A 19,117-nucleotide genomic window follows, 5' to 3' on the forward strand; every position below is an offset into this window, starting at 1 on the left:
ATAGAAAGCATAGTATGACGACATAGTATGACGACATAATTCTTTAATTTTATTTTACAAGGTGGGGCTGCAGCATGCTTAGTATTCCACTTAAAAACAAAAAGCCCTAAGTGGTTTTACATAAGACAATATAAAATATTAACTAAAAGCTTGTGGTGCAGAAGTCATACCTTCTTCCTCTTTTGAGAATCAGGATTCCAGAGCTTGACTTATTGCTAGAGTCTGTTACAGGAAATAAAGAACTTATAACACATTATTTAATCAGATGCCTGTTGATATCCCAGGAACTTCACACAAAGAAGGGAAATGTTAAAGTATTGCGTTCAAACATTTGCACCTGCACTGCAGCATTACAGTAAATGTTAAAGAAGTTCAGCAATGAAAGCAGAATAAAGAGACATAACAGCCATCAAAAAGCTCTAAGAAATGTAACATACAAATTCTGTAGCACTTTGAATATAAAAATGGCCCCCTGCAGGGGTTATTTCACAGTCTTGTTCATTAGGGTACTGCATTCACACAAGTCAGAGGTAGGAACCTCACCTTTGAAAAAAATCAAACTGTCTTGGAATTTGAAGCAGATTGGCTCCAAAGCTGCAGTAGCCAAAATAGGCTGGCTTCGGAACAGTTTTGAAGCCTTCAGAGGTCTTCTAAGTTGCTGTTTTTAACTAGTTTGACATGTTTTTACAAAGTCACGCAAGTTGAAATTGAAAGTGCCAGGCAGAAAGGAGGGGGACATGTAGGTGTTTCAAGGATAATCAGAGTATTTGGTCAAGAAGGTGCAACACTACCCAGACAAACTTGTGGTGTTATACAGGTATGCCCAAGCTCTGATCTCAAGGGTTGGAGGCTAATGGCGAAGACATGTTCAACACCGCCCACCCCCCAAGAGAATCTCCCACATAAATGAGCTTTCAATTTATTCTTTATCAGACCAGACCAGGTGAATAAGCCTGTGGGGTTGGAGAAAGGGGAAGAAACCGCCATCCCTTTCCTGCTTATCAATCTTGACCAGCCTACTGCTAGTAACAGGAACAAGCATTTCTATATGTATATTGGTAATCTTTACAACAACTTCGTAAAGCATGTCAGTATTATTATCTCCCTACTGAAGATGGGGAGGGTGCAGACTTAGTAGGGCCTACCTAAGGCGATCAAATGAACCTGCTACTTCACAGTTCAGTCTTAAGTCACAGTGCCACACTATCTCCTATTACATTTTATATACAGACAAGGAGCTTCAGAACCACTTTGGTGAAACTGAATGAGAGCCTTAATCACCAGTAAGATAGAGGGTAATTCCAGCAATTAAAAGAAAGCAAAATACATATATCAAAGTAAACAGGGTTATTGGAAGCAGTATAGTAGCACAGTCACTTAAGAAAGAAACCGTATTTCAGTGGGTCCTCCTCCTCAAAAGTGAAGGTTGACATTCCAGTATAAAAGGATTCTCCAGAGACTTCTACAATAACAGCATTGTGGTCACCACATTTGGTTTCCTGGGTCAAAAGAAAATGCTTCAGATTAATTAGGAAAAATACACTGGTTTACTTACAGCACAAACTTTTGTAGGCAGCATCTGAATACATGTGATGATGTATACATCTAAACTAAAGTGACAATGAAAGAACAGAACAGAATATAAAGCCAGTATTTAAGGCTTAAATTGTTTACATTATGTTTTAAGCAAAAGTGAGACAATTTACTAAAATTAATGAAAACCATTAATCATTTGGTCCTAATTAATATAATGGCATCATGATCTTATAACAAGATCAGTTTTTCTTGGCTTGCTGAGAGCATTTGATCCACAATTGAAGTAACCCTGCTGTGAATGTTGGAAGAATTCAAGCTATCCGACTAAACAAGACCCAGGGGATAGCAAAGCCACCACCCCATCACATACTTTTTATTTTTCTAAATTACCAAAGATAAATGTTTGGAGCTTGCCTTTATTGCTTTTCCAGTGAACAGGGAACCAGTTGTACTGCTTCTGAAGGTCCTGGTCTGGTTCAGCTGAATGAGTCCTTTATGGTATTGTAGAGCAATGCGAGCTGTCACACCCGACCCGGTAGGACTTCGGTCAACCTGGTTTGGAGAAAAGCAGACGTCTTTTAGCTGCATCATTCAGAAATGCAACAAATGTAATTAATGACTTTTACTTTTTTTAAAGGTGCCTGAATTATATCCCTGAATTATGCTATTCAATATTAAAGAGAGAAAGTGGCCATGTGCACCCAGAAACTTAAAAGCTACCTAGAACAAATTTTCCCAACCTTTTTCTGACTGTGGCCCCCTTCTGACTTTCTTTCCTGTCTCTCCCCATAGGCGTAGCCAAGGGGGGGCCGGGGACAATTGCCCTCCCTCAATAATTAAAAATCCATACAAATCTGAGATTCTGCCCCCCCCAACAAAAACCTGCCCCCCTAACAAAAATCCTGGCTATGCCCATGCCCCCTCCCCGTCCTATTGGTAGAAAGGTAGCTATTTAAATATTTTGTTTGTACAATTACATAGAATGATAGGAACATAATGAAATATTGTTGAAGCAGAAAAACATAGAATAATGGAGCTGAAAGGAACCCCAAGGGTCATCTTTCTAGTCCAACCCCCTGCAATGAAGGAAACTCAGCTAAAGCATCCATGACAGGTGGCCATCCAACCTCTGCTTAGAAACCTCCCTGGAAGAGTGCAGAACCTCCTGAGGGAGATCAATCTTCCATGTACTATAAAAAGTAAACAACACCTATCTGACCCATTATTTGACACAGAGGGGAAACCTACAGATACAGTCCAAAAGGCACACGGGGAGTTCTGTATATATGGAAGAATTTTAAAAAGGAGGGGTTCCTCACTGACCTGGTGCAAAAAGTTGGAAGTTGCCTAGCTCCACAACAGAAGCCAAGTCTTTCTTTTTTCCTGGCCAAGATGGTAGATACATTTCCCCATTAAGCATCATCTGGGTCAATTTGTCAGGCCGGGAAATATTTTGTTTCTTTCCCGATTCACTTAATTTTTCAATCAGATCTTGGACTTTGTTACTCAGTTCTATGTTCCTAGCTCTATACAGCTCCTAGTGTGTCTCAGAATTTAAGAGCTGTATAGAGCAAGGAATGCAGAATTGAGCATCCTACAGATATGCTGCCTTTTCCTTTTCTCTACTACAAATATAAATTGGGAACCCCTGTGATGAAAAGGGGCAAGGTGGAACTTCTCTTGCACAGTATTCTCTACCTGTGCATCTGCAAACACACATATGTTGCTTGTTGGTTCATCGCTAAATGAATCTTTCCCATCTGTCAGGATAGTCCCATAAATGAAAGCCGTGTCTTCAATCTCAGGATGGTGAACTTTGAACTAGAAGACGAAAACAGAAAATGGCATCAGATAAATGCAACAAAATAGCAATAATAATAAGGACCTCACAGACTATGTGCAAATCTAGTATTATTATTAAGAGGATGTATAGCTCAGGAGAAGGAATTGACAGTCTCTTTGTAGTACTGGAACCACGTGCTTAAAGACCATCTGGATCCCATTGCTCCTAGCTAGCAAAGCCAATGGTCAACAATGATGATAATTGCAGTCCAAAACATCTAAAGGGTGCCATGTTGGCTACCCCTGGTCCAGGTCCTTACAATATGCCTTGAGGCCAAGTTTGTACAGATGTTAGAAGGCTGCTGCACTTATTTTCAGTAACCTCCCAATGAGAAAACAGCAGCTTCCATGGAATTATCATTGAGGATATCACAGTTCAGTTTCTGCTGGAGACTTTTCTTGGATTTCACCCCGCCCCCGCACCTTCTTCCTAGCACTGAGCACCCCAGTTCCCACTCCCAACTGCTCCAAAGAATCTCACTATATGAACAGCAAACGACTTTTAGACACTTAAGAGTGGACAAGACTGCATAAATCTGTTTCTAAGACAAAGCTACGTTATATTGAAAGGATTATGGAAAAAGATTGGCTGCCCACAAAAAAACAGGACTTTGATATTTTTAACAATCAATGCATGATTTGCATCAGCTCCATTTGGAAGAGAGAAACCTCATTCACAATATTATGCAGTCTGCCAATCAGGCTTGGAAACAGTAACTTAGTAATCTATGGCAAGGAAGACTTGCTTCCAAGTGAACTTGAAGAGGCATAACAACACTGGTTTTCTTTTGTTTTATGTTACAAATAACTAATATAGGCAATATATGAACAAGTAGATTAGTAATTTAAAGACATTTAACTCATAGATTTATTTAAAAATATATAAATAATTTAGTTATATTGTACAATACAGAAAAATCTGACTATACCTGAGCCTTTACTGCTTCAGTTACTGCAGATGCTGCATCTACTAGATCCCTAATCCTTGAAGAAGAAAGATCAAGTCCCAATCGATCAGCACTGACAAATGCATAGAAAGTGCCACCATATCCAACATCCACAACTACTTTTCCATAGCCAGGAACATCAACGGTTAAATCTAATAATCAAGAAAAGAACAAGGCATTACTGCAAATAATTCACGTTTCCCCTCTGTAATCTGTTCTGACATCCGCTCACCCCAAACAATAGTGCCTATCTACCTATTATGGTGACAGTAGTATCAGTTAAGAATGCTGAAAAGCAGTCTGGTAACTAAAGACTAAGGGAGCAATGCAAACCCCAGATCTGCTGGGATGAGCGAGGTATCTGGGTCCACCAGCCTATGCTGGCATAAGCACATTCCAGCTCATCCTGAGAGATGCCAGCATAACTCCCTCAGGACAGCATAGCTGGCTGAGACCTATGGCAGCAAAAACCCTGAAGAATGGGTGTTCTGGGGGAGAGACTGGACCGGGGGACTTATATCAGGGGGACTGTATCCTAATCTGGCAACCAGCAGAATTTACACTGGAAAAACGGTGGAATAAGTCAATCTCTATAAAGGTTTGTCTTTCCTCTACCAGGCTTAGGCCAATTCAGGCAGTTAGTAGCCTTGTTACTGAACAGCTTGGAACAGGAGTGATTTATGCCAGTTTAGTTTAAACCAGTTTAAATTATGGCTTCCTATAGTTAGGTCTGCTCCTTAAGAGTAATTAATTGAGCACCAGTCATCAGAACATTTTTACCATCCTGCAAATTAACATAGACTTCTTTTTCAGGCAGCACAACAGACACAGAAACAATTAGGATCCCCCAGTAACTTAAATACTATTATTTGAAACAAGTGGAACAAACATTGTGCTATTACAATTGTTCTGTCTGTGCAAGCATTGCTTGCTGTATGGAATGATCTCCCCCCCTGCCCCCCCCCACGTGTTGTTCTGGGGTTCTCCCTACCCGCAAGAGCTGATGGGGAGACAGAGGGCATGCAGAAGATCAGGGGGAAGCCCTGTTGTGCTGAGATGACTTGTGCTGGTTCCCAGTAGCACGACTATTTAGTTGAATCTGACCCAATATATCCTTGCCTCCTACCAGGAGAGTTCCTGTTCAAGGTTCCAGCCAGTTACTCTCTTCTTTAGCAAAGTCCATTTCATTCCTCTCCCTTTTCTTTTCCAACCAATGATCAACACTGCATGACTACAGAGCATGATTTCACTGAGCATGCACTGGGCAAATAGGGGCTTGTTATTTATTTTTAAAAATAAACTGCAAACTTAGCGTCTCAGACAACAAAACGTACAGCTCACTAGAACATTCATGAAAGGAAGTGTCGTGCAGATAGGTGTTCTTTCCAAGATGCAAAGTTAGAGCCTGGGGAATAGCAGAAAAGAAGGTTAGTCATATTTGTTGATTATCTAGCATGCAGGGTCAGAATAATAAAAAGCATATTCCTACACACCTGACCTGACACCTACTTTTTGTGCAAATCTACACATTTATGAGCCTTGTTATCAGTTAAAATTGAACTATTGTGGTTTCCCAAAAAGGATCCTGGGAATTTTAACTTTAGAGAGGATACCAAGAATTATATTAGAGGTTCTTGCCCACACCCGCCTTCACAGAACTATAACTTTCAAGATTCCTTGGGGAAACCAAACTTTTATTTGAAGTCTTAAGTGGAGGCAAGTCATTTGCTACTGCGGAACTATTCAGACCATGAGAGAATTCATGACTTCATTTAGATTCTTCCCACACCTGGGAACTAAATAAGAAGTTCATTCTAAATTTCTCCTCCCAGTGCAGTCAGAATTAAAGAGAAAATGTGGTTAAAAAAAAAAAGAGGATCCCATTAAACTAAAGCTAATTGTCATTTTATGTTACAGGTAGGTAGCCGTGTGGGGACTTCCGTAGTCGAAACAAACAAACAAAAATTCCTTCCAGTAGCACCTGAGAGACCAACTAAGTTTGTTATTTTATGAATTGTGCAATTAACTTGCTGCTTCCTGCAAGAAGAAAATGATACTGGATCTCCATCTCCACTCAGTTTGATAAAAAAAGTAGTTAAGTGCTTCATACCACCCAGGGCTCCTTTGGCACAGAGGGTGGGCTACAAATTAAATAAATAAATAAATAAAACAAATAGCACTAGTGAACAAAATATACCTGAAACCATAGCAAGGCAATTATGTATGGAAACAGAGAGGAAGCCCACTTTAGGTAGAAAGTAGAGAATGATGTACCTGTAACAGTGGAATGAGAAAATGACCTGCCTTGCAAATCAAGGAAAGCCACACAATGGCGTTCTGGAACTACATGATAATGGTGGCTCCCAGGGATGATCTCACACCCACTTTGCTTCTCGTCAGGTCCTGTAACTCAGTGCAGTGCAAATCAAGGTTTGGCTTAGCATGTTGCCCAAACCCAGGATTGTGGATAAGCTTTCTCTTCCTAACCATGATCTGTAGCCAAGAACAAACCTTAAGGAGAGAGTTTAACCAAGATCCCAATGACTGAAAAGTGAGCCAGTGTGTTTGCACTAAACCATAGTTTGGTTTGGTTATGTGAAAATGCGGCCAATGCAGATGTACCTAGTAGCCAATAAATATGACAGAACAAATGGCCAAGACATTTGATCGACCTACAATATATGTTGAATATATGCTATATGGTAATTTATGGACCTAATAGGTATTTGCCACTGTTCTTGTATGTAGGTTTTATTTTATTTGTTATTTATCTTATATTTTGGAAATGTACATCCAGTTTTCCCCCCCTTTAAATTTTTTGGGGGCCCCCAAGAGAGTGGGGCCCTAAGCTGCAGCTTGTTTAGCTTGTAAGTAAATCTGGCACTGCCCCTGGGCGTCCCTTCCAGTTCATAAGATCCTATGATTCTATGCTTCACACACATGCCTTTGGAGAGGATCCCTAATGTTATGTACTGAGTTGAATAGGATCCAAAAGGCAGCAGTCTGATTGGTCCTAGAACACTAGGATCCAGAATGCAGCAGTCTGATTGGTCCACAGGACCCACCAATCCGGCTCCAGGCGGAAGGGAATCCGCAACCTGATTGGCCTATAGGAGAATCCCGGAATTAGCCAATCACGTGGGGCCCATTGTGTAAATAATGTATGTACAGTGGTGCCCCACAAGATGAATGTCTCGCAAGACGAAAAACTCGCTAGACGAAAGAGTTTTCCGTTTTTTGAGTCGTTCCGCAAGACGAATCTCCCTATGGGCTTGCTTCGCAAGACGAAACGTCTTGCGAGTTTGTTTCCTTTTTCTTAAAGCCGCTAAGCCGTTAATAGCCGCTAATAGCCGTGCTTCGCAAGACGAAAAAACCGCAAGACGAAGAGACTCGCGGAACGGATTAATTTCGTCTTGCGAGGCACCACTGTATGTAAGTCATTCTGGGGGAACTCCCATTCCTCCTCACCACTATGAGCTGAATAAAGAGCATGAAATCCACTCTCGACTCCGAGTATATTTCACCTAACTTGGCAGAGAGAGATGCCCTGAAACACAGGACAAAAGCGCCTCCATACAGGACGCAGCGTTTGACATGGAAAGACGGGACAGTCCAGGCGGCAACGCTGCCCCCTACCGGTGGCGGCGGCGAAGGCGGCGACGCTGTGGAAGCGGACTCGGCTGCCGCTGCGCTGGCCGTCCCAGGTGGCGAAGGCGGTGACGGGCCCGCAGGGGCAGTGGATGACGACGGCGGCGGCCTGGTCGGGCCCCGGAGGCGGCGGGCTGAGCCCGTAGTCGAGGGCGAAGCGGGCGAGGCAGAGGACGGCGTGGCCGCACATGGCGCTGCCGCCCTCGTTGTGCACGAAGAGAGCCCCGAAGGCGGCGCCCGGCAGCTCGCTGGGCACCAGCGCCGCCCCGTACATGTCGCGGTGCCCGCGGGGCTCGTGCATCAGCAGCCGCCGGGCCGCGTCCAGCTCCGGGAGCTCCAGGAGGAGGCGGCGGCGGGCCAGCAGGGGAAGGTCCCTGGGGGGCTCCAAGGGGCCCAGGCCGCCCGGAGGAACCACCCGCAGCGGCTCCCCGCCCGCCTGCATCTCCACCGTGAGGAAAACGGGGGAGCCGGGGGCGCGGGGAGGGAGAGGCCGGGAGGCCCCGGCTTGGGCCTCAGGCGACGCCATGACCGTTTAACGGTTTTTTACCTCACGCTGGTTTGTAACGGACGCCACCCGCCCAGGCCCCGCCCTCCGAGCAGGCATTGGCTGAGGGAGAGAGAGGAAGGGCGGGGAGAGCTTGTCCGTTTATGGGCCGTTGGCTAAGCCTGTCAGAGGTGCACGCCCGGGATTGGTGAGAGAAGGCGACCGTCACCGCCCACTGAGGCACACCGAACGGGCATTGGCTGAGGGAAGTGCCCGTTTAAAGCCTATTGCGACGGGCTGGTCAGGTTCGCCTGTCCAGGATTGGTCTGAGGGGCAAAGGCGGCAAAGCTGCAGGCGGCGTAAACATAGAGAAAGATATAGAGTCACATGCACCTAATTGAATTTTTTGTTGTCCTTCCGGGTTCGCTTCCATATGCTTCGCCCATTTTTCTTCTGACGCCGTGGCGTCTATTTAATTTATATGAAAAAGATTATATCTTGTTTTTTAAAAAAAATATTACCACAACTGGACTCCTTAAACTGCTTATAAATGAAGAATTTAACAAGGATCTAGGACCTGACCGCTTACTGAGAAATCACATCAGGCGGCGTTCTCCTCATAGAAATGCTGCGGGAAAGAGCGGCGGCCCCAGTGCATCTACAGAGTGGCAACTTCCTTGAAGTTCACGCCGTGCGCCGCTCTTCATTTTTCTAGCTCTACTATGAAAAAGAGCCGAACGTAATAGACCACGCCCCCTCCCCGTTCAGTCTCAGTGCCCAATGAAGAGAGGAGCTTAGTCCGAGTCACGCCCCGCTCGCCACCCAGAGGAGGTCCCGAACGCGACCGCCCCGCCTATCGGGGGCGTGGCTGTGTGAAGCCGACAAACCAATCAACGAGGACTGGCGGAACCCGAGAGGAAGTGACGCAAAGCCAGCTGCTGTCGCTGTCAAGAACCCGGATGATTTTGGGGGTGAATAGGCGGAGATGGGTGAGTTTTGGGTGCTGAGTTTATTACCTTTCCCCAGGTGAGAGGGGCTGTTTCTTCCTGCTGGGCAGCTGACCAGGCTGGTTTCTTAACTGCAAAAGCAAGCAGCCTTCCAGTATCCTAAATTTTAGATAGCTAGATAATATAAATATAATTCTTTATATAATGTTATAGGAGAGGGAAGGTGGGGAAGAGATATTTGTTGAATGTCAGCTTTCGTGGGCTAAAGCGAGGAAGCGTTGCCCTCAAGGGGGGAGAGATGCTACAACTCCCCTCAGCCCTCGGCCCTGGTCCTGCTGGCCAGGGGGGCAGAAGTCCAACAGCATCGGGGGAACCGAGGTTGGGACAGGCTGAGTTCTAAGTTCCTGGAGGGGAACCTGTGGCCTTTTAAATTTAGCATTCCAACTCGTCAGCTGGCATACTGAATGGCTGTGGATGATGGGAGTTGCAGTTCAGCAACAGGAATAGTAATAATTGGTGGTGGCGGTGATGATGACGATGACAACAACTTATGAGCCCATAATAAGAAGCCCATAAGGGTAGGGTATAAAGGCTGTAAAGAAACATATTTTATGGCCCAGGCTACTCTCCCCTTTCCTGTAGATAGGACCCCCCCCCCCCCACGATCTCAGATTTTCTGTGTCAGATGACAGCACTTCTAAACATTCCCTTTCTCTGAGCTCTCTGATGTTAGATTAGTTTTAATGTGGAAGCTGTTGCATGTCTGTTTACCTGGTTCTGCGTTCCGTGATTAGGGGGCAAAAGCTAACTAAAAGCTAGTAAAGCAAGATGTTTTCAGGTATTTGTGTGCAAACTGTTATTTTTATTTTTTAAATGTATTTTTTATTAAAGATTTCTTGGTTTACAAAAGTATGTGCAATGTCTCTTTTTTCAAGTGTGCAAACTGTTATTAACTTACAAATATCTACCACTCTTTTGGCCTTTTTATCTTTTGTATAAGTTGTAGATATTCAGCCAGATTGCCTTGGGCTTTATTGTGGAAGAACAGCAGAATTTATAAATGGGACTGAAATCCATGGCGATTGTGGGGTAAGTAGAGGATTGTGAAGAGACACTTGAGTATTTGAAGCTGGCACAGTATAATGTTTTTGCTGCTATTATCCAACCATTAGTGGGTTTGGCTGGGGAAAGGATGGCCTGAATACATCTTGGGCTCAACGAAACTGCTTGTCCTTCAAATACAGCGCATTATTCAGTCCCTTTCATTTGTCTGCATCCCTTTCCCAAGCCATTTTGTGTGTGTGCAAAACGTTAATAAATATCTTTATAAAACAATATGTGATTAAACTCTCCAGGTGTGTCCAAGAGGGCAAAGGACAGACGCTCACAAAATCTGTCGGCCATGTATGGGATCTCCAGAACGCTACGATTGGCTTTACCTTGGCTTTATGGCAATGCTTCCTCTGATTTTGCATTGGTTCTTCATTGAATGGTATTCAGGGAAAAAGAGGTAAATGTTTCCTAAGCCCTGTTTCAAACAAGAAACCGAATGTAACTTTTGAATCTAAATGTGCACTTACCTTGCCATTGAAGGTGCTGGGGAGGAACCAACTACTCTGCAAGTTGGAGGATTGTTTACCTGGCTTTGGGAAGGCAGCACAAGGGCTCTGGGATGCTAACAGCCCTCATGCCTCCTTCCCTTATTTGGGTGTCTCGCTTACCTGGCTTTGGGAGGGTGGTGAGAGGGCTCTGGGATGCTACCAGAGCCTTTGTGCTGCCTTCCCAAAGCTGGGTATAGCCATGATCAGAGTTGTGCATGGGTGAGACGGTGGGAATAAATAAATGGAGTGGGTTTCTTCTGCTCTTCTTTTATTTATTCTCTCCCACCCACTCAAAGCTACAATTGCACAAGTCTAACAAGATACAAATTACCTGCACTGATATTGATTCCTTCTTTCCCCTCTTTCCAGCTCCAGTGCTCTGTTCCAGCACATCACTGCTTTAATCGAATGCAGTGTGGCAGCCATCGTTACTCTGCTTGTGAGCGACCCCCTGGGCTCCTTGCATATCCGCTCCTGCAAGGTGGTGATGCTTTCTGACTGGTACACCATGCTCTACAACCCGAGTCCTGATTACATTACCACTATTCATTGTACCCACGAAGCAGTCTACCCTCTGTGAGTATCTTTTCTGTGGCCTTGTCTGTGAGATTGCAAACCATGGCTTAGAATGAACGCATCGGCCTCCTTGGTCATTTCAGCTCCATACTGCAACTAAGCCAAGGTTCAGGTTAGCATGTCATCTGAACCTGGGGTCATGCTCAGAGGAATCATGGAATTGTACAGCTGGAAGGGATCCCAATAATCATCTAGTTCAACCCGCAACTGTTCCCGAAAGAAGAAGAAGAAGAAGAAGAAGAGTTTGGATTTGATATCCCGCCTTTCACTCCCTTTAAGGAGTCTCAAAGCGGCTAACATTCTCCTTTCCCTTCCTCCCCCACAACAAACACTCTGTGAGGTGAGTGGGGCTGAGAGACTTCAAAGAAGTGTGACTGGCCCAAGGTCACCCAGCAGCTGCATGTGGAGGAGCGGGGAAGCGAACCCGGTTCCCCAGATTACAAGACTACCGCTCTTAACCACTACACCACACTGGCTCTCCAAGAGCGAACCAAGGACCTTTAGAGCTTCAGTCTAAGACCTTCCCAACTGTGGTTAAGTCCCCTCCATAACCACAACCTGTAGCCAAATTTTGTTCTTGGCTTAGCTGCTGTGCCATGCTGAGCTAAAGGGACCAGGAAAAGAACAAAGCAGGTGTGATCTCCTCTCTGGGAGCAAACACATTTAAGCTGTCCCAGTAAGCCATACTTTGACATGGTGAACATGCCTATGACCAAGAGGAATGGTTAAGCCCCTCCCTCCCTGTTGCTCACATGTATCTCCAGGGCAGTGGAAGAAAATGAATGGGAATAAGACGCTACTGTGCATTTGTGCTGGAGGGAGAATAAGGATAGGAAATAAGATAAAGAGGAAATTATGCAGATTGCCATGACTTGAGGTACAAGATCGCCAGGGCCTGGATTTGTGGGCCAAGAGGGCATAAGAAAGTAGCAGACAGTGTTGATGTGAAGAAACAGCATCATAGCAAGGATTTTGCATAATGGAGGGGGGCAAGTATAGAACTTGTGGCATTTATGTGTCTTGTGTTTGTTGGCCATATCAAGAATGAGGTGTGAAGTTTTTGGCACTACTGTGCTCTAATATAAACAATTCTCTCTTCCAGGTACACCATTGTATTTATATACTATGCCTTTTGTTTGGTGTTGATGATGATGCTTCGACCCCTTTTGGTGAAGAAGATTGCTTGTGGGCTAGGGAAGTCTGATCGATTTAAGAGCATTTACGCAGCTCTCTACTTCTTCCCAATCCTAACTGTGCTTCAAGCGGTTGGAGGCGGCTTGCTCTGTAAGTCACCTTTATTTTCCACCCCCTCACTTTCCCCTCTGCACATCCAGTGGAACAAACCAGGTAGTTGCACCTAACATGCAAACCAAGAACTGTGGTTAATGGCTTCCAAACAAGCCACATTTGGAAGCTAACTTTCAGTTTAATCTGGCATGTTTGGAAGCTGTTAACCATAGCTCATGAATATCCCGGATTATTAAAGCAGGATTTGACTGTCTGAGTGTGGCAGCTGCCTAAGGACCATTTCACCCTGTGAGCTGAGCACTGTTCATACCACTCACTTTTGGTTACTACAAGGATACAGAATTTTATTATATCTTATTTCTATCCAACTTTCCCCCCACTCTGGCACTGGGTAGAAGACTGATAGAACTCAGTGGGACTTACTTTTGAGTAGGCATGCTCAGGATTGCACCCCATAACAACTATTTATAGCTTCTGCGTGACTGGTGCGATAAAATTGTGTTGGTGTGTCAATGTAACGTACAACTGTTTTCTTCCAGACTATGCTTTCCCTTATATCATCATAGTGTTATCTCTCGTCACCCTGGTTGTGTATCTGTCAGCTTCCGAAGTAGATGTAAGTAAAACACTGTTTCATTTTAAAATATATACTTTTTAAAAAGTGACCTACAACTGAAGGGAGAAAATGGGAAAACAAAGGAAATGGTCAGCAATAAGTGAATGAAATTCCTTGGGCTATTCTGCCGGGGATTCCACTCTCCCACCCCCACCCCCACCCTGGGTTGGCAAAGAGGTCTATCCTGCCATTCTTTAATTGTTTTATCTTCAAAAGCCTGAGACAGCTAAAGTCTTTCTGCTTGTTTAGATTTGTGAGGGGGCTCTGATCAGCATTCTGAACAGTCAGCATATCAGGAGAGGCTTAAGAACTAGCTGGGGAAAAGCAGCCGTAGTTATTGTATAAGAATCCTTCCTCGTCAGTATTATTGCCTGGCTTTTCAAAGAAGCTGTTCCCTGCCTGATGTCGCCCGACTATTTTAATCTTTAGCCAAAGATTTCTGGGTGGGGTTGCACCAATTATTAAAACAGCAAATGCAAATAAAGAGTGAACGACAAAGTAATAATCTTACACATGGTGCCAAAATGAAGAGGGTTGGTATCAGGTGGGTCTCTTGAGGAATGAACATTTCACAAGCAGGATGCTGCTATGGAGAAGGGCTTAAGCAAAGGCATCTGTAACTGCTGCAACTGCTAAGTGGCTTCTTTTAAAGGAGAGCAGCAACTATTAGTGCGAAAGAGGATGGGTTGATATTGGGGAATGTGTGTGTGCCTGTTTCCCCTCCTTCAGAGAGAATAATGAACAGTGGACCCTCTCCTGCCTTTCCAGTTAGGGGTTTGTTTGTTTCATAAAATTTGTACACCCCTTGATGGTCAAAAGAAAACTCTAAAAGCAGTTCACGGAAAAAGATAAAATTATCAGTATGAAAAATTAATAATGATCTAAAACTTTTTATAAGTTAAAATAGCAGGGGATTGAAACTTGTGCCAACTTTCTAAAGATGTGGGCAGGCTTGTCTGGACAAAAATATTTTTAGGTAAAGGGACCCCTGACCATTAGGTCCAGTCGTGACTGACTCTGGGGTTGCGGTGCTCATCTCGCTTTATTGGCCGAGGGAGCCAGCATATAGCTTCCAGGTCATGTGGCCAGCGTGACTAGCCGCTTCTGGAGAACCAGAGCAGCGCACAGAAACACCGTTTACCTTCCCACTGGAGCGGTACCTATTTATCTACTTGCACTTTGACGTGCTTTCGAACTGCTAGGTTGGCAGGAGCAGGGACCGAGCAACGGGAGCTCACCCTGTTGCGGGGATTTGAACCGCCGACCTTCTGATCAGCAAGTCCTAGGCTCTGTGGTTTAACCCACAGCGCCACCCGCGTCCCAAAATTTTTAGCAGGTGCCAAAAGGAGCACAGTGAAGGGGCCTGCCTGATGGCAATGGGCAGAGAGTTCCAAAGTGTAGGTGCTACCACACGAAAAGACCAAGTTATTACAAATGCGGAACGGGGTATTATGTGGCACCTGCAATTGTGCCATTCCCTTCCTCAGAGCTCTCCCAAAAATACGATAGAGAAACTAAGAACGGCTTAGTTCAGATAACTCTCTCCACCGAGATACAAGATAAAAGGAGAGGCTTCAAAAGACACCTTGATTTCATTCTGCCCCTTTCTGAAATCTCTGCGTTAGCCTCAGACAATGTCTGTGTAAAAACTAATGGCAACATCTTGTCTCCTGTTTTACAAGACTTTCAAGGATCTCCTTGTCAGGAAGAAAAGGCTCATTGTTCTGTTCAGCCACTGGCTCCTGCACGCCTACGGGATCATCTCCATCTCCAAGCTGAACAACGTCTACCAAGACTTGCCCCTGCTGGCTTTGGTGCCGGCACCTGCTCTTTTTTACTTGCTTACTGCAAAGTACACGGATCCTTCGCGGATACTCTCCGATGGAGCAAACGGACGTTGAGCGTTGTAGGCTGAGGTTCTCTGGGGCCCAGCCATCGTTCCCCTCTTATAGGAAGCTGTCAGTTCTCTTATCAGCCAGCTTTCAGGTAAAGTTTCTTTAGGATCAAGGCTTAGTCCCCCCACATCAGCTCGATTCTATCCTCCTAAGCAACATCTGGATGCACCTGTGCATGTAATGCCTTAGAAGTGTTCCATTAGCCACAGGAGTCAGAGTCACCCGTTGGTGAAGGATCAAGGCCCGTCCCCTGTAAATATGTTTATTATTTGCCCATTTGTGCGAACGTGAAACATTTTGTACAGTGTATCTGGAAACAGTGTAACTTTTATTTCTGAGTGCAGTATTTTATCACGTCTTTGAAGAATGATATGTAGAAGAATAAAGCTCAGTGTTCCAACTTCAGTCCACAGCTTTTGCAGTCTCTTCATTTCTAGATAAGAGGTTTGGGAGAACAATGCAGTTATTATTTTTATTAATATCTGTTTGTAACAACACTTTGAGGCAGGGTGGATAAAAATAAATGATTTTTAAAAAATCAGATTTTTAAAATTTCAATCAGATTTTTTTTTATTTCAATTGGATTTTTAAAATAAAATGCCTTTGGGGGAAAATCTTTCTAAAGATAATCTTCTATTTATGTTACACTATAGTCTAAAGGCTATTCATCAGGAAATAAGGATTTGTATAAGTTTTTCATGTGTACTAAAACTCTGTCTGTTTTCTTTATTAAAAAAAATTGTTTGACCACATCAGTGAACAAACATGGATACATATGCTATAATGTCATTGTTTTAGTTAAGTACATTGTTTAAATTGTTAAAGAAATTATTATTTTTCTCCTTCCAATAAAGTACAGCAAAGTTGTCCAAATATAAAGTTAACTTATTAAACCTCACAATAATTTCATAATTATTGGTCTATGTATTTCTAATAGTATAACCAAATCAGAAATTTTTGATATAACTGTAAAAACTACTCTGAAAATTTATTATTCCAAAAATGAAACCTTCTTCTGGTTGTAAATGTTAAGATTATACCAGCAAGAATGAGTCTTTGTGGAAAAAAAAAATTTTAAATCAAGTCTTACGGACTAGTGATTTAAATCAAACCCACCCTGCTTTGATGATTATGAAAATCTCCCAATTCACGTCAGCCAATTTTGCAGAGGAAACATTTTTTGTGGGAGAGCATGCTCTTTCAAGCACCTACCAGGTTTTGCACCTTGCTTTCCCAGAATAAATGTTCTACCTTTTGCCAGAGCAGACGTTCTCTTATAGAGCCATTTACATCACCTATTACTATTTTTAATTAAAATTCTGTGTCAAGGTAATCCAAATTTTGCAGTAGGAAAACCTGAAATCTTCAATCCCTGTATTATGTGCTCCCCCTACCTCTGACCATTTGCAGATAGGTACTGTCAGTCTTGGGCTTCCTGCTGCAGGAAAGGTAGGATAAGAAAGAAGGATATATGCGGTCGCAGGGCCTTTGTGATTACTGTTCAGATTCCTGCCCCTAGCAAAAAGAAAGAAAGAAAAAGAATGAATGAAAAATGAAAGCTCTTTTGGTGCGTTTCCTTTTCCTTTCTAAGCAAGTTTATTAGGGAGTGGGGACAGAGAGAACGGTGTCGGAGTGTTGTGGGTATCAAAGAGCTATCACTCTGCGCTAAGCAGCATAAAGAGATATGGTTGACTCCCCTACGCTGGCTTCTCCCCTGTATGTGTATGTGTGTGCTGATTCCTGGATGTAAGAAGACTGCTTGATGATGTTGCAAGACTGCAACCGGAAGAAAGCCCTAGTGGAAATACAGCTTGACTCCTGAATGTCTCATGTAGGGTTTATGTAAAGGTAAAGGGACCCCTGACCATTAGGTCCAGTCGTGACTGACTCTGGAGTTGCAGCACTCATCTCGCTTTATTGGCCGAGGGAGCCGGCGTACAGCTTCCGGGTCATGTGGCCAGCATGACTAAGCCGCTTCTGGCGAACCAGAGCAGCGCACAGAAATGCCGTTTACCTTCCCGCCGGAGTGGTACCTATTTATTTACTTGCACTTTGACGTGCTTTCGAACTGCTAGGTTGGCAGGAGCAGGGACCGAGCAATGGGAGCTCACCCCGTCGCGGGGATTCAAACCGCCAACCTTCTGATCGGAAAGTCCTAGGCTCTGTGGTTTAACCCACAGCACTACCCGCATCCGAATAGGGTTTCTGTACATCGTAACAAATGGCACTTGTCTTGAGCTACTGAAAATTGTAAGTGCTGCCAGAATATATTGTTCCAGATCTTCCCCAGCCGCCTTGTGCTTGGTATATTTCTGTTGCCAAGAATCTGCTTCGCGGAGTGTTAAGTTCTGCTGTTTCAGCCGCCCTTTGTGTAGAACTGAACCAATGCGCCACCACTGCAGAGTGAGCTCACCTCGTCACCCAACTCCGACCTGCTTTCTAACAGAGACTCCATTGCCATATAGTTTAGCTGCAGCCCGTCGTAAACATAGTCAAGCTTGTCGTTCCTTTTCCTGTGTTTCCTTATATACTCATCCAGAATAATCATGATGTCTTTCTGGTACCTCAAGAAAAACTGCAGCGAAAGAAAGATGGCTTACCTTCAAGTTGGGCTGTTAAACTTTCTATTGCAAGAGGCTGGTGAGGGTTGCCCCAGCTTCTTTTCTTGAATACCCACATTCAAATGTGTAACTCTCGTTTCCATTGAAAATCTGTCCGTAACTTAGGTGTTACAGAGATGGCAGCAATATAATATAATATAGAATATAATTTATTATTTATACCCTGCCCATCTGGCTGAGTTTCCCCAGCCACTCTGGGCAGCTTCCAATCGAGTGTTAAAAACAATACAGAATTAAATATTAAAAACTTCCCTAAACAGGGCTGCCTTCAGATGTCTTTTAAAGATATCTGCTTATTTCCTTCACATCTGAAGGGAGGGCGTTCCACAGGGCAGGTGCCACTACCGAGAAAGCCCTCTGTCTGGTTCCCTTTAACCTCACTTCTCGCAATGAGGGAACCGCCAGAAGGTCTTCGGCGCTGGATCTCAGTGTCCGGGCTGAACGGTTTACAGTCGTACCTTGGAAATCGAATGGAATCCATCCCGGAAGTCCGTTCGACTTCCAAAGCATGGCTTCTGATTGGCTGCAGGAAGCTCTTGCGGCCAATCGGAAGCCGCGGAAGCCCTGTCGGACGTTCGGCTTCCAAAAATAGTTCACAAACTGGAACAGTCACTTCCGGGTTTGCAACGGCCGGGAACTAAGCTGTTTGACTTCCAAGGTACGACTGTGTATAGTTTTGTTACAGTACGATCACATCTAATGTGGGACATTCCAAAGCTTCTGCGTATACACAAAAATCATGTATACGCAAAGCTTTGGAGCTGCTCCTAAGGCTAGCAGGTGAAGGGGAGAGAATAAGAAGAAGAGTTTGGATTTGATATCCCGCTTTATTACTACCCTAAGGAGTCTCTAACATTCTCCTTTCCCTTCCTCCCCAACAACAAACACTCTGTGAGGTGAGTGGGGCTGAGAGACTTCAGAGAAGTGTGACTAGCCCAAGGTCACCCAGCAGCTGCATGTGGAAGAGCGGGGAATCGAACCCGGTTCCCCAGATTACGAGACTACCGCTCTTAACCACTACACCACACTGGCTCTCAGGAAGAGGGAGAATCACTTCTCCTCCCAGAGCCCACACATCAAGTAAGCCTTGCCCAGCAAGCAAGGCTGAGAGCGTGAAAAGCTATTTTTTGCACTGGGTAACTCAAGCGGATCTGGT

General features: G+C 44.3%; 3 protein-coding genes across 9 annotated transcripts in view; 1 reads left to right on the top strand and 2 right to left on the bottom strand.

Annotated features, from left to right (window-relative positions):
* Window positions 1-241: 241 nt before the first annotated feature.
* L3HYPDH (trans-L-3-hydroxyproline dehydratase) lies at window positions 242-8,514 on the bottom strand. 2 transcript variants are annotated; one of them, XR_013982113.1, is made up of 6 exons: window positions 7,962-8,514; window positions 4,308-4,477; window positions 3,235-3,357; window positions 1,951-2,088; window positions 1,172-1,499; window positions 242-1,130 (listed from the first exon to the last, which is right to left on the bottom strand). XR_013982113.1 is itself a non-coding variant. In XM_080991959.1 (5 exons), exons 1-5 carry the CDS (start codon window positions 8,497-8,499, stop codon window positions 1,374-1,376), a joined length of 1,095 nt encoding a protein of 364 aa, XP_080848085.1. In that variant the 5' UTR covers window positions 8,500-8,514; the 3' UTR covers window positions 242-1,373. The 2 variants fall into 2 exon arrangements, 1 of the variants encoding a protein (XP_080848085.1); XM_080991959.1 differs by having other exon boundaries at window positions 242-1,499.
* A 616-nt stretch (window positions 8,515-9,130) lies between these two features.
* JKAMP (JNK1/MAPK8 associated membrane protein) lies at window positions 9,131-15,745 on the top strand. 5 transcript variants are annotated; one of them, XM_080992217.1, is made up of 8 exons: window positions 9,131-9,446; window positions 10,143-10,242; window positions 10,405-10,493; window positions 10,760-10,914; window positions 11,375-11,581; window positions 12,684-12,865; window positions 13,369-13,445; window positions 15,128-15,745. In XM_080992217.1, the coding sequence occupies exons 2-8, from the start codon at window positions 10,233-10,235 to the stop codon at window positions 15,344-15,346; spliced, it is 939 nt and encodes a 312-aa protein (XP_080848343.1). In that variant the 5' UTR covers window positions 9,131-9,446; window positions 10,143-10,232; the 3' UTR covers window positions 15,347-15,745. The 5 variants fall into 5 exon arrangements, with proteins under 5 accessions (XP_080848343.1, XP_080848345.1, XP_080848347.1 ...); XM_080992219.1 differs by having other exon boundaries at window positions 10,411-10,493; XM_080992221.1 differs by lacking the exon at window positions 10,143-10,242 and having other exon boundaries at window positions 9,131-9,483.
* Window positions 15,650-19,117, bottom strand: part of CCDC175 (coiled-coil domain containing 175) — a 37,236-nt gene continuing 33,768 nt past the window's right edge. For both annotated transcript variants that reach the window (XM_080971870.1, XM_080971871.1), the window contains exons 19-21: window positions 17,754-17,915; window positions 16,735-16,855; window positions 15,650-15,773 (exon numbers count right to left, since the gene is read on the bottom strand). In XM_080971870.1, coding sequence (XP_080827996.1) covers window positions 16,835-16,855; window positions 17,754-17,915 — 183 coding nt within the window. In that variant the 3' untranslated portion in view covers window positions 15,650-15,773; window positions 16,735-16,834. The remainder of the gene's footprint in view (window positions 15,774-16,734; window positions 16,856-17,753; window positions 17,916-19,117) is intronic.

This window comes from Podarcis pityusensis (genome assembly GCF_964106645.2).
Source record: "Podarcis pityusensis genome assembly, chromosome: 1".
Taxonomy (NCBI): Eukaryota; Metazoa; Chordata; class Lepidosauria; order Squamata; family Lacertidae; genus Podarcis; species Podarcis pityusensis.

Coding starts and splice junctions, on each gene's coding strand:
- JKAMP (XM_080992217.1), top strand. Junction 10,915..11,374: donor TGGTATTCAGGGAAAAAGAG/GTAAATGTTTCC, acceptor CCCTCTTTCCAG/CTCCAGTGCTCTGTTCCAGC. Junction 12,866..13,368: donor GGTTGGAGGCGGCTTGCTCT/GTAAGTCACCTT, acceptor GTTTTCTTCCAG/ACTATGCTTTCCCTTATATC.
- L3HYPDH (XM_080991959.1), bottom strand. CDS start 8,499: ATGGCGTCGCCTGAGGCCCAAGCCGGGGCCTCCCGGCCTCTCCCTCCC. Junction 3,358..4,307: donor CTGAAGCAGTAAAGGCTCAG/GTATAGTCAGAT, acceptor TTCGTCTTCTAG/TTCAAAGTTCACCATCCTGA. Junction 2,089..3,234: donor GTGTGTTTGCAGATGCACAG/GTAGAGAATACT, acceptor TCTCCAAACCAG/GTTGACCGAAGTCCTACCGG.